Source organism: Poecile atricapillus, chromosome 6 (assembly GCF_030490865.1).
Source record: "Poecile atricapillus isolate bPoeAtr1 chromosome 6, bPoeAtr1.hap1, whole genome shotgun sequence".
NCBI lineage: Eukaryota > Metazoa > Chordata > Aves > Passeriformes > Paridae > Poecile > Poecile atricapillus.
Genome location: NC_081254.1, coordinates 15,291,827 through 15,307,118, shown reverse-complemented (window position 1 = coordinate 15,307,118; position 15,292 = coordinate 15,291,827). Strand labels below are relative to the sequence as shown.

Sequence of the window (15,292 nt, the reverse complement as noted above, 5' to 3'; positions counted from 1 at the left end):
CTTATGATTCTTCCAAATGTCCTGTGTAAGACAACAATTTCACAGGGAAGAGCATGAGGCTGCCACAAAACAGGGAACAAGTAGAGATCACAGTATCATTACACAGCATCAGAATTGAAAAGTGAGTATCATTTCTCTCATTTTTGAGCTGAGTGATTACGTATAACACAAGTTTAATCAGACAGGTGAAGTTTAAGCAAAAATAAAAGGACTGAAGTATATACAACTCTATAATCTTGACCCTGGAATTCAAGTGCTGATAGGTCAGCAAAGATTTTTCCCTATATTTGATCAAGGCTGGCACAATATTATTACTATAATTTGACAGCAGCAAGTGTAGACCCTATGTTTAGAAAAGGGAAACACATTCAAATGACAAAGTGCACATATATGATCTCAGTGATGCAGACATGTAGAGCAATCTTTGGAGCAAAGAAAAATTCAATAACTGCACAGGAATGGAAAATTCATCAGGCTGCAAATGTTGTTTATAACAGGCATATCATATGCTAGACTTGCTAATTAAATTAACAGACAATGGAAAAGCAAAATTTTTAGTTTTCAGTTAAAACAGAGGAGATGGCAAGGAACAAAACTGATGGAGTTGATCAGAAGTGCTGAAAAAGCTTGGTGAAAGGGGAATTATTATTCCAGAAAGAATTTACAGATGGTGATTCTGATGGATCAACACTGGTACTCAGTTCATATTTTCAATACGTATTTCAAAATATAATAATGCTAAATAATATTTTTGTGTCAAAAAAGGAACATATTAGTGATTTTGTAGGGATGCACTGTCAGAACACAGATTGGAAGAGCATAAAAAAAGATGGCCCCTGAATACTGGAGTAAAATAAAAGGGATTTAATTTGACAGTATTTAATCACTAGAGGTTGTCATTCAGGAATGACAAAGAAATTCTGGTATATACAGAAGCTGTTATAAAAGAATCACAATCTGGAAGACTACCTGTGTATTTTATGTGTTAAAAAAAGTTACCATTAACAATGGGATGTACCAACCAAACATTTCACATAGAGGAGCATACAAGAATTACATACATTGCAGCAAATCAAGAATTTTAGACTACAATGAAAAAAAGTGAAATTATATGGAGAAAAATACTAGTAAGGTAATGATAGGAAGGAGCGGTTATCTGGATTGCTAAACTTAAGAACTTCACTTAATATGCTGAAATAGAAAAGGGATTTAATTTTCTCTAGAGACAAGCAAGAGATTAGCATCTCCTTTCATCCCAGATTTTCAAACTGATCTGTAATGTTGCCCTAAAATACATGTTCACCATGAATAAGTACTTTTAATACTTTAAAATTTCAAACCAGCAGATCTGAGCAAAAGTAGGAGAAATAGCTTGGTGTAAAACATTAACTATTTTATGTATGGATTTTAAGTGTTGTTGCCAGTAAAATATGGGCCTCTAATATCACTGTTTTCTTCATATTTTAAGTTTTGACTGCCTCAGCACTGCAGTGAATCACAAACTTAAAGACCACTATACTACATGGACCTGGGTAACCTGCAACATTACATGTAGAAACTATTTCTATTTATGAAGCATATGAAGAAAATCATAAAGCTTGTATATAACAACTTGGTTTTACCAACTACTTTCATGTTGCTGTAACTTCACTTGGTGCTTTCATGTGCACCTACAGAGTTCTCTGCCAAACAATAAAGAATTAAAAAGACGAAAATCATATTTTTAATCTTACCTAGTATTTAAAGACTGTAATTAGCTTCAGAGTTATCCAATACACAAGACAATGCAGTGTGTGATTTTACTTACTCTGTCTTTTTCAAATTCTACCACTTCTGTTTCCCATTCCAGAGAATCTGTATCTATGGCTGAGTCATGGGAACTATGGGCCATCAATTGACGAAATCTGGCCTCCTTTTCCAATTGATTTTCCATCTTTTCTCTAGGCAAAGAAAATTATTACTTGCAGACACAAACAACCTCCTTTTAAATAAACTGAAAAATAATGTTATGACTGTGATTGATATCATATTTGGTTTTCTAAATCGAAAATCCAAGCTGTGTTGAAAATTTCCTTCAGCTTCTGTCCTTTCAGTATTATTGGTCTGCTATCAAATTGACCTTCCATTTTTATATATTGTCTTAACATAATCTCACATTTTTTGCAATATTTTTACATGGCTAAGTGCACAACTAGGTTTCTCACATCTTCTAAAATGCATTTAATTTACCCTCAGATGATCTCTATCAGTATGTAGGGCATGATAAATACCAATGGCAAAACCTCTCCCATAAACCAGTGAGTAAACAGCTGAGAGGAACTGAGCTGCAGTTAATATGATTTCAGTGAAAGGATCCCAGTACTGCTAAAGTGCATCTCCACAGCACAAAGCTTACCCTGAGTCTCATTAATAAGATAAAACCGATACTGTCCAGCATAATAATTTCTGTGATAACTAAAAATACAGGCAATGCTTCCACACACAATAACATGAAAGCCTGCTGCCTACAGCTGTAACAACATATGGTTCACTTAAGAACACAGCTAACAAAATGAAATGTTCATCACAAACTTTCATGCAGTTTGGTCATTTCTCTAACATACTTCAGTTCCTTCAGTTCACGAACAGCATCATTTTTCTGCTTTCTCATGTCATCCAGATTGCGAAGAGCTTCAGCCAAGTCACTCACAGCTCGGTCTCTCTCCCTCCTTAAGTTGTCACACAAAGTTCTTCAAAAGAAAAAGGTTTCAATCTAGTTACTTAAAACCCTATTAAACTGGTTTTACCACATTGTATAGTTAATGGAAAATTTCAAAGAAAAAGGATAAGGAAGAAAAAAATGACATATGCTAGGTCTTAATTTTTTATCTCTTCACCCCTTTCAGGACTTTATTTCTACTTATCCTCTTTAAACTAGCAGAAAAAAAAACTTATTTAATAATTTTTCTTAGTTCCTTAGATATATTTAGTAGCAAATACGGTGGATACTTTTTGTGCATGTACCCACAGGCAAAGAATTATGTGCAGGACTAGAGCTACAGCAGGATTATTAGTACAGCATGCCTAAAAGATGGCACGATTGGCTATTCCTACACAGCAGTGCTGTTAGACTCAAGGGTATTTACTACAGACATTTTGGTTATGAAAGCACAGAAAACAACAAAGACCTTGTAAGGTGCCCTCAACATTTTTTTTAAAATGTCACATGGTGATGTGACAGCTAATGCAGAGGAAGTGCTGGCAAAACCCAGCCATGCTAGAATCACATCAACTGCACAGCAGGTGTTACAGAGATCACTCAGGTATCATCTAGCAGTTGTTTACCGTATGCTTTCCCTTTCTGCAACAATCTTATCCCGCTCTTGAAAGGCCCAATCCCTCCTACACTTGGCTACTTCTGCTTCCTGGACAGCTTCCTTTAGTTCTTGTGACATTGCCTCATATTGCTTCCGAAGCATTTCAATTTCTTTGTTTGCTCTTTCTATGTCTAGGGTAGCAGAATCTTGTATCTAGGAATTAAGAAACACAAATAAGTATTTTAGGCACAATTTTTAGGTACATATGCACAAATAGCTTTTACTATCTGTATGTTGCCTGATGTATTCAATTATTAAGATTTCATGAAAAATACTCATTTATTTTAGCTGCAACTTTGGAAGGTGGGGGTGGGAAGAAAGATAAAACCTACTGTAATGCATTTCATCCAGTACCACACAAATTTGTTCAACTACATGAATAAGAATCCTCACTTCAAAATAACATCAATGAACGTTTCATATTTCAGACATGACATTCTGTGCTTCAATCTTGTTCTGCTTAGCAGACAGAAAAAACCTTCAAGTGTACTTAGAAATCAGATGCATATAGAATATATAGACCACACATATTTCCTGCATTAACATCTGTTATTTACCCTGAGACAACAATCCCAAGACTTGGGATTCATACAGGTCCCTTAATTCCAAAGCAATGAAATTGAAGAGCAATGGAATTGAATGAAAATTTTTATTTAATGCTTCCTGTTTTAGATAAGAATTACTTCATTCTTAAGTTAACTTGTCCCTCCAAAATTCCCTATTTTGAACAAGAGTGATGGTGACAACAGTAAGACAAATACACAAAGAAAACTCCAAGCTTGCAGCACAATAACATAAGCCAGCTACAACAGTACAGCTCACTAGAAGCTGTGGGCCTGCAAAAACTGTGTGTGGTTAACTCCAAGAGTATAAATGAAACTAATTATTCTAGACTCACAGTTTTACGATTTGGTTAAAATGCAAACTTTCTCTATTTATAGTTACAATCAGAATCTCAATATGAAGCACAACTGCGTTTCCTCCAAACAAGAATTTCTGTCAGTATGTCTTGAAGAACATACATGCATGTGTTTATACTTTAGAGTGACTTGAGGAAAAGAGGGGAGACTCCCAATGTGCCCAATCTTTAATCTCTTGCAAGTTACTGACCTAACTAAGCTAAGAAAGAAAAAGGCATCAGTAAAGATTTGCTGTAAATACCTGACGGGCTTGATAATATTCCCTTAGCAGATGGTCTCTCTGGATGATAGCTTCTGTTCTCTCTTTCCTGGCTACATCTCTTTCTTCCTTCACTGTCTCTATATCCTTGCAAGCTTGATCAAGTTCCTTCTGGGCCTCAGCTTTGTCCTTCACTTCATGACAGTATTTTTCCAGTAACTCATTCCTCTCACAAATCGCTCGATCTCTTTCCACTAGAGCAGAGTTCAGTTCCTAAAACAAGATCCATTGTTTGCAGTGGGTTAACTTCAGAAGGAAACAGTTCATCTTTCCAAATGAAGACATGTCATGACGCCTTAAAAGTCTAGAGTTTACCACTAAGTTCTGAAAAATGGGGGCAGATCACATTACATACAAGTACTAGCAAAGAATATTAAATGTGTTATTAAAAACATCACACAATCACATGAGCACAGTGCTTTGTCAAAAGTAAGCAAGATTTTGGGAGCACTGATAACACTGAGGAACCTAAATGAGAAAAAGTTATTAACCCGACTTGGTGTCTAAAGAAACAAAAAAAGTTTTCAAATATGGCAAAGGGTAAAACTATATTGCAAATATTTTCAAACAACTGCTTCAATTGTACAGGACTGAAATAATTTAGACAACCCAGCTACATAAGCATATTACAGCTTCTCCATAAATTTTAAAGGAACATTAAAGTTATATGCCATTAAAATACCAAGGTGCTATAGAATGTTGAAGATAAAACTACAATATTCTATAAAGCAGAATGACAGTACATCTTAAATGTGGAATTCAACTGCATTGTAATAAAAACAATAAGGCAAATGTAGAAGTGTTCTAAAATAAAATCTGCCCTTCTAAAATAATTTAAATTAGACTTCCCATTAGAAGAATGGGTCATTGGAACAATCCCGTTTCATGCCACTACATTTTCAGATGGCTCAGGTCTCTAGAAGCATTCAGTCAATGGCTACAAAGAAGTCCTCTTATACACAGGCACTCCAAGCGGGAAACTACTGATGTTTTGATTGCTAAAAGCTCAGCAGAGACAGCTGACATCTCAAAAACAAAAGAAAGAAAGGGTTGAAGTGCTTAAGGATAGAAAGACACCATGTCATTAACTTGATTTTCATTCTATTTACCTTTATAGTTTGCAAAGAATAAAATTGAATATTTAAAGCACAGATGACAATTGCATTTTGCTGTATTAACAGAATAATTTTTGAGATGTGTATCTAATTAAGGCTATTCACAATGACATTAAGAGTGCCATTTTTGCTGTAGAGTAGCAGACAAGCACTGAATTAATGACTCACTCAGTAAGTGAATCTCAATTACCATCCAAGTGCTTTCAACATCAGTAAGACCTTCCTTGCTCAGTAACTCTGAAGAGAGAAAAATCCCTGAACTATCTGTTGGTGCAGACAAGTTTTAGTACTGAAAACAGCATTTTGCACAGTTTAACTACAGTTTGTATAAAATGTGCATTCAAATGTGTGCATAAAACTTAGACAAAAATATTAAGTCTTTTCCCACAAGCAGCTGAGATGAAAGTCACCAAGGCAGAGGGAAAGTTCTCAGCATGACCACTAAACAAGAATTTACAGCCCTTTAAAGTGATTGGAAAAAATACACGCTACCACAGTTTAATTCAGCATGCTCAATATAAACCATCTGAACAGGAGCAGCCATTGCCTCCTGTGGTCAGTGGTAAAACTTCACCTCTGTCTTTTTCCTACAACATTTGCGCAAAATTACAACTACACAGCACAGGGGAACGTGCCATTTGGTACTGACTAGAATAGCTTCTGTTTGAAAACAGTAGAGCAGTTTGAGTTGAATGATTCTGAATTTGTGAATTATTTTTATGTTTTAAGGAAGTTCTCACATCTGAAGATAACATAAGGACAAAACAGAACAGATCTGTTAAACTGAGGGGAAAACCGACTACCACTGAGATGAAACATAACATTCTAAGTATTTCCCAGAGTAGAAGATTATGCCAAACAAAAAATCCACCATTGGAGAATGGAGAGAGAGAAATCTCTAACATCCAATCCTGGTGGGTTCATGAGAACTTACTCCAAAATTGTCCTATAGTGCAAAATAGTGCAAAATTAGTGCAAAAGTAATGAGATTTCTTCTATCATTTATAAATACCAGAAAAATTGTACATTTTAGATGTCTACTGAACCAATAAGTTTGGGCACGTGTGACTAATAAAAGCTTACATGTCTAACTTGGAAATGAACTGCCTGACCTCATCAGTAGCTGCTCAGATATAATGCTTTAAAAAATCAACCTCTTCTCCATTTCAGCTGCTTTACAATTTCTCTAGGACAGCAAAAGTACACTAGAAAACACAAGCTTCAGGGAAGGAACTGCATTTAAAATTACGTAAATGGATTCAGCGCTGTTTTTTAAACAATTCATGAGCACTGCAAAATTGGGCACTTAAAGGTGCCATATATCACATGGAAAGTGAAAGCCACTAAGTTGCCTTTTCAGAGAGCCCCAGACAAGCTATGCACTGAGAGGACAAGCCCATTTACAGGAGACATGTTTCAGGATACTGTTTCAAGTGAATTGATACATTGGTCGATACATTTTTTTTTAATGGTTCAAACATTTTTCCTAACAAGCCTACAAAATCCCTTATGCACTGAACAGGGCTGCAGCAAGCCAGCACTACGGGACATAAGAACTTACCTCTTCACAAGCCAAAGAGCCATAGCTACAGGAAAGAAAAACGGGAACAAAAAGACAACTCAGGTATGGCTATTTTACACCTTTTAGAATATTACAGCAGCAGTTATTTCTGCTTTCTGAAGGGCCAGTTCTGGGGGTGAGGAAAAGTACATGTCTCTGCCTTGCCAGCATCACACTCCCCAGTCCTAGGCTCTTGCTGATTCTTGTTCAAACACCCTTTAAGACAATACCCATGGATTTAGAATTTTAATTCCCTGCCCCTTAAGGCACTTTGGCAAATTACTCATAGTGCCACAATGACAGATATAACAAATTGGAGAAGAATGACTAATTGTGGCTATTTCCGTGAGTATTCCTAACTAACCCTGATCCCACTGAAATCAATAGACATTTCAATTGGCTTAAAAGCTTTGATGAAAGTAGAAGAGGTATGAAACATACTAAAACCTCACTCACTGTAGAGCTGAATTACTGAGCTGACAAATATGAAGGGCTGGAAAATATGACTTCTTAAAACCAGAATTTAGTCATACTTTGAAGCTCTGACGCCACATGTCACAGTCCACTTATGTTCCTCAAAAAATGGTGTTATTTATTTAAAAGAAAGTTCCACCCTTAATTTTTTGTAAGAATATTTTGTTCAAATGTAATGCTGTGAAAAGAGTGAAGTAAGATTTATAGGCAATGAATACATTTGCTTGTATCTATTTCATGCTGAATTAAGTATTTGTAAACCAAATAGTCAAGTGAATGCATGTCAGCGGAAATGAAAATAAGCAGAAAACTGTGTTCTGCAAATCATAACAGCTTCATTCTGACAGGGCTGTGATATAAGCGTTTCAAGAACATATTGCTGAAAAATAGTTCTGGTTTCACACACTTTAAGGCATGCCTGAATTCTAAGGAAAAATTCTTCAATATATTCTGTTTAACTTATAGGCAGTAGAAGGGCATGCATGTCAGCACAGGCTTTGCATAAGTGTTTGAGATGACTTGATCATGTGCCATCCTAAGCCACAGCAGATAGTATCCAGTGGTTCCTGTAGAGATTAAAAGTTTAAAATAATGAATATTTAGAGCTATATTATTATAGAGAGCATTACTTAAGAAGATATAAAAGACTAACACAGCAAAGGAAAGGATTTATAATATGCAGGACAGAATTAAGTCAAGTGTACAGCACATTTCAACTGGCAGGTACTCTGTTCAAACATGGAAATTGACAGTAAAAAGAACTGGTATAGGAAAACATCAGAATACAATTTCCTCTTTGCAATGGATTCCTATTTTCCACTAATCAGTCATACATTCCTGATTCCAGCATCAACAACATATACTCATTTCCCTTCTCCACTGAAACAGTAGCTTAATACCTGTCTTAAAGCTTCCAGCTCTTCACTGGCCACTCGCTTCTCAGAAGAAGTGTTCTTGAGCTTGGACTCCGCGAGCTCCAGCTCTGTTTGAAGCTTATCTACCTCTTTGATTACTTGATCTCTCTCACTCATTATGAGGCGGTACTCATTGAAAACCGAATCCCTTTCTTCCTTGTATTTTTCTGCATCCTTGGTTGCTTTCAGCTGCATTGTTTTGAACCTTGTCACCTCTGACTGTAATCGCTCCATCTCTCTCTGCAACTCTTTGTTTTGTGCTGTGGCGTTGCTTAGTTCCTGCTGTACCGATTCAAACCTAAAACCAAGTGGAAACACCAGTAAGACACTTGTTACTCCTTTTCATACATTAAGGATTTGGCTGTGTAACCAAATGTGTCCATTGGTAAAACACAACAACAGAAGACTTGCTAGAAAATGTATTCTCTGTGCTGTAAAATACCCATTGCTTTAGGAACGTCAGTGAACCTTAAGGAATATTACAGAATCTCTTTAAGGACTGAACCATAACAGTTACAAGGAACCATTTATGAACGTGGAGAAAACCATTTTTTGTCTTTGGTCTGTGGGAGTTGTGCATCCCCCCTAACAGTCAATGAAAACATTCTTAACACACCCACAGATGCTCTCTGCAGTCTCTGTGTGTGCTGATGTCCTCCCTACCCCATGTGGTTAACGGTGTAGGCTGGGTGTGTTCTGCTTGTAGCAGCTCCCTCTCAGTGAAACAAGACTCCCAAATACCTGCAGCCAGAGAACTCTGCTGCCAGCCCAAAGCCCTGTCTCACAGCCCCCCCCAGTCTCCAATTCTAATACCATGAAAAGTTAACTTAAGCTTGAGATGATCTTCATTTGCAAACATTCCCGTATTGATTTTCACTTAGTATTTAAATAAAGAGATATATATGTGGGCTCACCATGAGTTAAAGAGATTGTTTGGAACAAAGTCTGAGGTTTAACAAAATTCTGTTTGCATTTGACTTCTGTACCTACAACTAAAAATAAACATAGGTCCCTTTCTCGCACGAGCTAAACAACGGTTAAAATTTCTCATACAATTCCAAAACTGTAAATGGGAAACCCTTTTCGTAAGAAAATGCACCATTTCTCTAAATTAGCCTCCCCATCACACATTCTAGAATCTTCCAGAAAATTTTATATAAATACACATGCTTACTCATCACAGCAAGATTACATACACTAGAGGAAAACTTTAGAAAAAAGATTAGAAAGGTATTTGTGATTCTAGCACAATGGAAATAAGATGCTACATTACAACGGATCAGTCAAAGGTATCAAAATTCAGTTATACCTCCTAAGAGAAGATGAATATTGCTGCTGGAAATGAATTGCTGTGTCCCTTTGCTTCATTAGCATGTCAATCTGTTTCTGAAGACGTCTGTTCTCCTCCTCAGCCTGTTCCAGGCGGCTCAGATCTGTGTTGTGACTCGCGATCTTCTCATTGTACCGTTTCCTCAGGGCATCGTAGTCCTTCTTCACACCCTCCAGCTTGTCCATTGCGGTATCATAAAGTTTATTTAGTATCTCTGATGACCCATTTTGCTTCATAACCTTACAAAAATGCCAGAAACTCTATCAATAACCTTTACTGTTAATCAGTTCAAGGAGTTTGATTTAAAATATATACATAAGAAACAAAATTAGAACAAAAATATAGTGACTTGATGACCAAGATGGTAGTGGTAATTTAGGAGCTGCCCACGAGGTGGCATTCATGATAGGTTGCCTGTATCCTCTGAATGAATTAAATAATTAAAACTTAATGAGAATAAAATCTACCCAAAATATGTTATACACTCAGGCATATTATTTTAATATTCATACAATATTTCATCTGAGAACTTCCCACAGAGGTTTGTGTTTCAAAAAGAATACATAAAAGATTAACAGGAAGAGAAAAATCCATTTAAACATGAATAAAGCCTGACCTGAATCTTAGTTTTAAATTAAATTTACATCAATGTAGGAATCTTGCTGTAAATTGCAATCATTGTAATTGTATCATACATGACCAGCAACAACATAAGAAAGCCCTAATGAGTGTCAGCAAATCTAGTTCTTATTCATTCTCAAAAAGAAAAAAATATGCTTGAAAAAAAGCCTAAAGCTTTTTTTTTTTTTTTTTTTTTTTTTTAATTCTATGCTCCTTTTTTTCTGGTTTTGTCTTTTAAATTGAAATCTGGCCCTGATGGAGAAGTGGGAAGAAACAGGAATGCTCTATGCAGAGAGGTGCCAGGAATTGTATAATACTAACATTAGCCTACAGAGGTATATCCCTAACTATCTCAAAACAAAAAGCATTCAAAAACTAGAAGGAAAACAGAAGAAAACACGAGCTCTATAAAAATTTGAAACCAAACACGCAGCAGCTATCCTGCACAAATTGGCTCCTCATCTTTTGTGTCTTATATTCAGAGTAGGGACCAGTTCCTGAGCATGGAGGAACCTGGATAGCAGCAGACCAGAGGGGAAGGGGAGAGCAAGAGGCTGCCCACTCTTCACTGCCCAGAGGTAGAGGCTAACTCCTGTCATTGTTAATAAACCACTTGGCTACCCAGGCAAGATAACAGAGCAGAGACAGAAGTTCTGCAGCCTGATGCTGGTCTCCTTTAACTAAGCAGGATAGATAAAAGTGGCCCTGGAGCAAGACTGCACTTGGGCTATTTCCATGCACATCCCAATCCTCAGTGGATTCAGCAGCATGACCTGCACAGAGCTGGGCACATGATTAGCCAGCATGCTTCAGTGAACCATTTCAGATAAGCTAAGCACATGGTAAACTGTAGGCATACGCAACATGTAAATACTCAAGAAAGCCGTTTTCCTGAACACTACTTCCCAAATGAGTTTAAGAACAGGTTTGAGAACAAATTATTTAGGAATTCAAACAGAAACAAACCACTTCTCACTGTCTAAAGCATATGAGGTATGTATTTATGTTGACAACACACAAAATAACGAAAGAAAAGCAGGACTAACACACAAGACATTGGATGGAATTTAGCATTAACTTGCTAACACAGATTTGCCAGGGGAAGATGGACACACCAGTGCAATAAACGTCTCCCATTCAAAACCCCAAAGAAAGAAAGTAAATAGTCCCAGCTGGCCCAAGGAACACAGCCATGGCAACATGAAACTCCATATGTGAACAGAAGAAACTTAAGCTGGTCAGCTGCTACACAGCAAATCCATGACAATCCCACACAAAGAGTAATTTGATCAAAAGCTTTTGCTCTCTGAGGCCACCAAGACGTATTTTGTTATGGCCTGACAACGAAACAACACGTCAGAGAGATCAACACAGAGTTGGACTAATTCATAGGAGAAATTACAGGAACAAGATAAGACTTTTGGCACCACGTCAAGACACCATGAATCACTCTGACAAGCTGAGAAATAGAGTTACACGATTTTCCCACTAAGAGTCACATACATCATTTTCTTTAAAGGTTTAATCATGATGTTGACATGAGACTGGATTTCTTTAAATCAATCCTGACAATGATACTTCAGCCTCCTTCTATGCTTCCAGATAATTCCAAACTTCAGGTCAGAATGGCAAAATAGAATAGCCTTCACTCAGAGGTCTTGCATCCCTGCTTTGCAGACTGGGAAACTGAGGCACAGACCAATTAAGTTATTTTCCCAGGCTGACACAGCAAACCATTTCTGTTATCTTCTGAACCAAACCACTAAACAGTTTCAGACTGTAGTTTCTAACACTTGCAAGACAGTGTTAGAAAAATGGATAAAAAAAGAAAGAACAAACTTTCACTCCTCTTTGCACTACCTTCAAGCACCTCCTAAAGCACCATTCAGCACATCCAGCTTGCTTTGACCTTTGCCCCTCTTACCCTAGCAAATAATTATTTTGGCTCGCATAGATTTTGCTTCTGAAGCCTAATGTTTGACTTGCAAGTTTGCCCTGTGAATCAGCCTACACACAGTGAACCCAGATACTCTGTTTAACCATTCCACATGTTACTGTAACAATTCTAACCAAACGAACAGACTTTTTCCTAGGTGAACAGCGGACCTGATACAACCAGCTGCTCCCTAGCATTACTCTGCTTCTAATTTTCAGAGTATGTGAACAAAACTGGCCTGGAGACAGCCTGTGATATGAAGCTCTGAAATGTCCAACCCTTCCTTTCCTGAAAATTTTGTCGTTTTGTTTCAAGTTCAAAAACATTAATCAACCATTTGTGATTCTTCCCAAAAAATCAACAACCATAGCATGCAAGCTTAAAGTAAGCCCTGCTCCCTAAAATACCCTAGGAAAAGTCATATTTTTAATCACTTTGCAGCTTCAAGTTAGATTTCTGATGCCTTTTTACCCATTTTTTAAAAAATATCATGCAAATGCCATCTTCATCTATATTTTTTCATCTCTGCATTTAAATACTCCTTATTCATTTCTTCCAGCTAGACAAAGAAAATCAATTAATAACCAAGATGTCATTGTCTCTCCCTAACACTGTACAAGGTGAAGAGGCTTTTTGGGAATGAGTGAGACACTAAAGGCAGCAATGCTGCACACTCAGGTCTCTCTGGGGAAGGAAGAAGCCCCGATCTCCTCCAGCACACGCGCTCCAGCCCGTGGCTCACCTGCTGCTGCTGGCTGCGCAGGTCTGTTATCTCCTTCTGATCCTCGTCGTGAAGCCTCTTCATCTCCTCACAGGACTGCTGCAGGTGATTGTGCTCCCGCACCAGCTGCGTGTTCTTCCTCTTCAGGGTATCCATGTCCTCCTTCAGCTGGGACTGGTCGCTCAGCAGCCGACTGTGCAACGTGCTGTCACGGCACACAAAAAATGCTCTTAGGGTCCAACTTGCAAGGACAAAGTCCCAGAGTAATTCATTTCAAGCACGAGTTTCCTACCAAGAAAGCAGCTAACTAACTCAATTCTGCATATCTGTGTATTGCAAGCATCAGGGAAAAAAACCAAACCCAGAAACAAACAGGGATGTAAGTATGAAAATACATGGATGTACACAGCACTCTTAAACCTCGTCAGAAGAGATGATGGATTTATTGCACATGTCAATGCCATTTCGTAGCCATTAAAAGCAGGCAGACAAACAAAAACAGCATAATATGATGATCCTTGAGATAATAGCAATTATCCTGCCAGTAATTTCTACTTTCTGCTGAGCTCCTCAGATGAGCAGTAGCTAAACAAAACACAGATGAAAATGACAAAAACTCTGTTGTGTGATACTGTTGCAAAAACAAAAAAAACCCCACCAAACTATCAAAAAACCTCCATAACCAGAAAAACACACTATGCATGTTTCAACTACACTCAAGATAAAAATTTTCTCCAAAGTTCATTATGCCAGCTATAATTATTGAAAGAAATACACTCTTACTTAAACAACTGAAAGCCACATGAGGAGGCTATCATTCAGATTAAAATTCAAACTACAAGCCTAAAATCAGACTAAAGCAATGCTGAAAAAGAGCAGATAAGTCAACTGGATGTATTTTACTACTGCAGATCAAAAAAGTAACTTTTGGATACTGACAGGTATTTCTATTGTTGAAACAGAATGATTCTATGTAAACTCTCATACTTGCTGGTAAATATTAGAATATGTATACAGAAAAAGTTTGCATCTAAGATATGTTACATTTCTTCCTTATGAAGAGAAATACCAACGTTTCCTGCACTGAATGAACAAAGCATAAAAAAAATTTCCTTAAAATTTCAACAACCTGTTAAAATAAAAGCATTTTCATAAATTATATTCCCACAGTTAAGCATATGTAATCTTCACATGTAGGTTATTAATCTGCTGTCATTCAAATTTCAGTGGAAGTGATAAATTCTTTAGAAGGCAAACTTTAATTTTTAAAAAGAACACAGGATTTTAGCAACTATTGCAGGAGAAAATAACAGTTGAATTAAACCTGTGTTCAAACTTCCACAGATTGTCACAAGAGCTATCACAATCACAATATATGATGGTAAGAAATTCCATTCTCTTGGATTATAATCTGCTCTCTAGCCTGACAGTAAAACTGTTAGGCTGCAACTTCAAATGAGTAATCAGGCTTTACTTTTTTCCCAGGAAGACACTGGGAACTTCTGTCTCAAATTCCTAAAAGTAAAACAGGCAGTCCATACTTGATCATTTCAAATGGCCAGAAATATTTTATCTGATGCAAATATCAATCTTACAGTTTAAGAGGAAAAACAGCATTAAAAAATTACTTGATTACCATGTTCTAATGCTATTTGATCTAGCACTGGTACTGCTGAACTCTTACCTTGTACAGCTTTACTAATACTTACTGATAAAAATCTGCCTCTTTTGCTGCTTCTTCACACCTTTTCAGTGTCTTGGTGTGTTGGTTCTGCAGAGACTGTAGGTCTGACATGGCTTTCATACACTGAATCTTCAGCCTTTCATAATCATGATTTGGTTTTGGACTAGGCCTAGCATGGGAAAAGAGTATGAGGTCAAACATCAAGTACTAAAGTGAATGGGAAATTATTATCCAATAAAAAATGCTATCACACAACTGTTGATATTTATGTTATAATATTTATTAATTTAAATATTGACCAGTTCCCATTAAGATGCAACCACTAATAAAAAGTCACTGACTTGAACTTACATTAGTTTTATATTGAGGTGTAACATTTAATAATGGGATGGTTTTGTCTA

General features: G+C 36.9%; 1 protein-coding gene across 5 annotated transcripts in view; it reads right to left on the bottom strand.

The window, feature by feature from the left end:
- The window catches only part of DLG5 (discs large MAGUK scaffold protein 5), a 97,928-nt gene that overhangs the window by 30,082 nt on the left and 52,554 nt on the right, over positions 1 to 15,292 (bottom strand). For all 5 annotated transcript variants that reach the window (XM_058841422.1, XM_058841418.1, XM_058841419.1 and 2 more), the window contains exons 4-11: positions 14,917 to 15,060; positions 13,229 to 13,412; positions 9,909 to 10,168; positions 8,585 to 8,897; positions 4,518 to 4,748; positions 3,325 to 3,509; positions 2,604 to 2,729; positions 1,808 to 1,940 (exon numbers count right to left, since the gene is read on the bottom strand). In XM_058841422.1, coding sequence (XP_058697405.1) covers positions 1,808 to 1,940; positions 2,604 to 2,729; positions 3,325 to 3,509; positions 4,518 to 4,748; positions 8,585 to 8,897; positions 9,909 to 10,168; positions 13,229 to 13,412; positions 14,917 to 15,060 — 1,576 coding nt within the window. The remainder of the gene's footprint in view (positions 1 to 1,807; positions 1,941 to 2,603; positions 2,730 to 3,324; positions 3,510 to 4,517; positions 4,749 to 8,584; positions 8,898 to 9,908; positions 10,169 to 13,228; positions 13,413 to 14,916; positions 15,061 to 15,292) is intronic.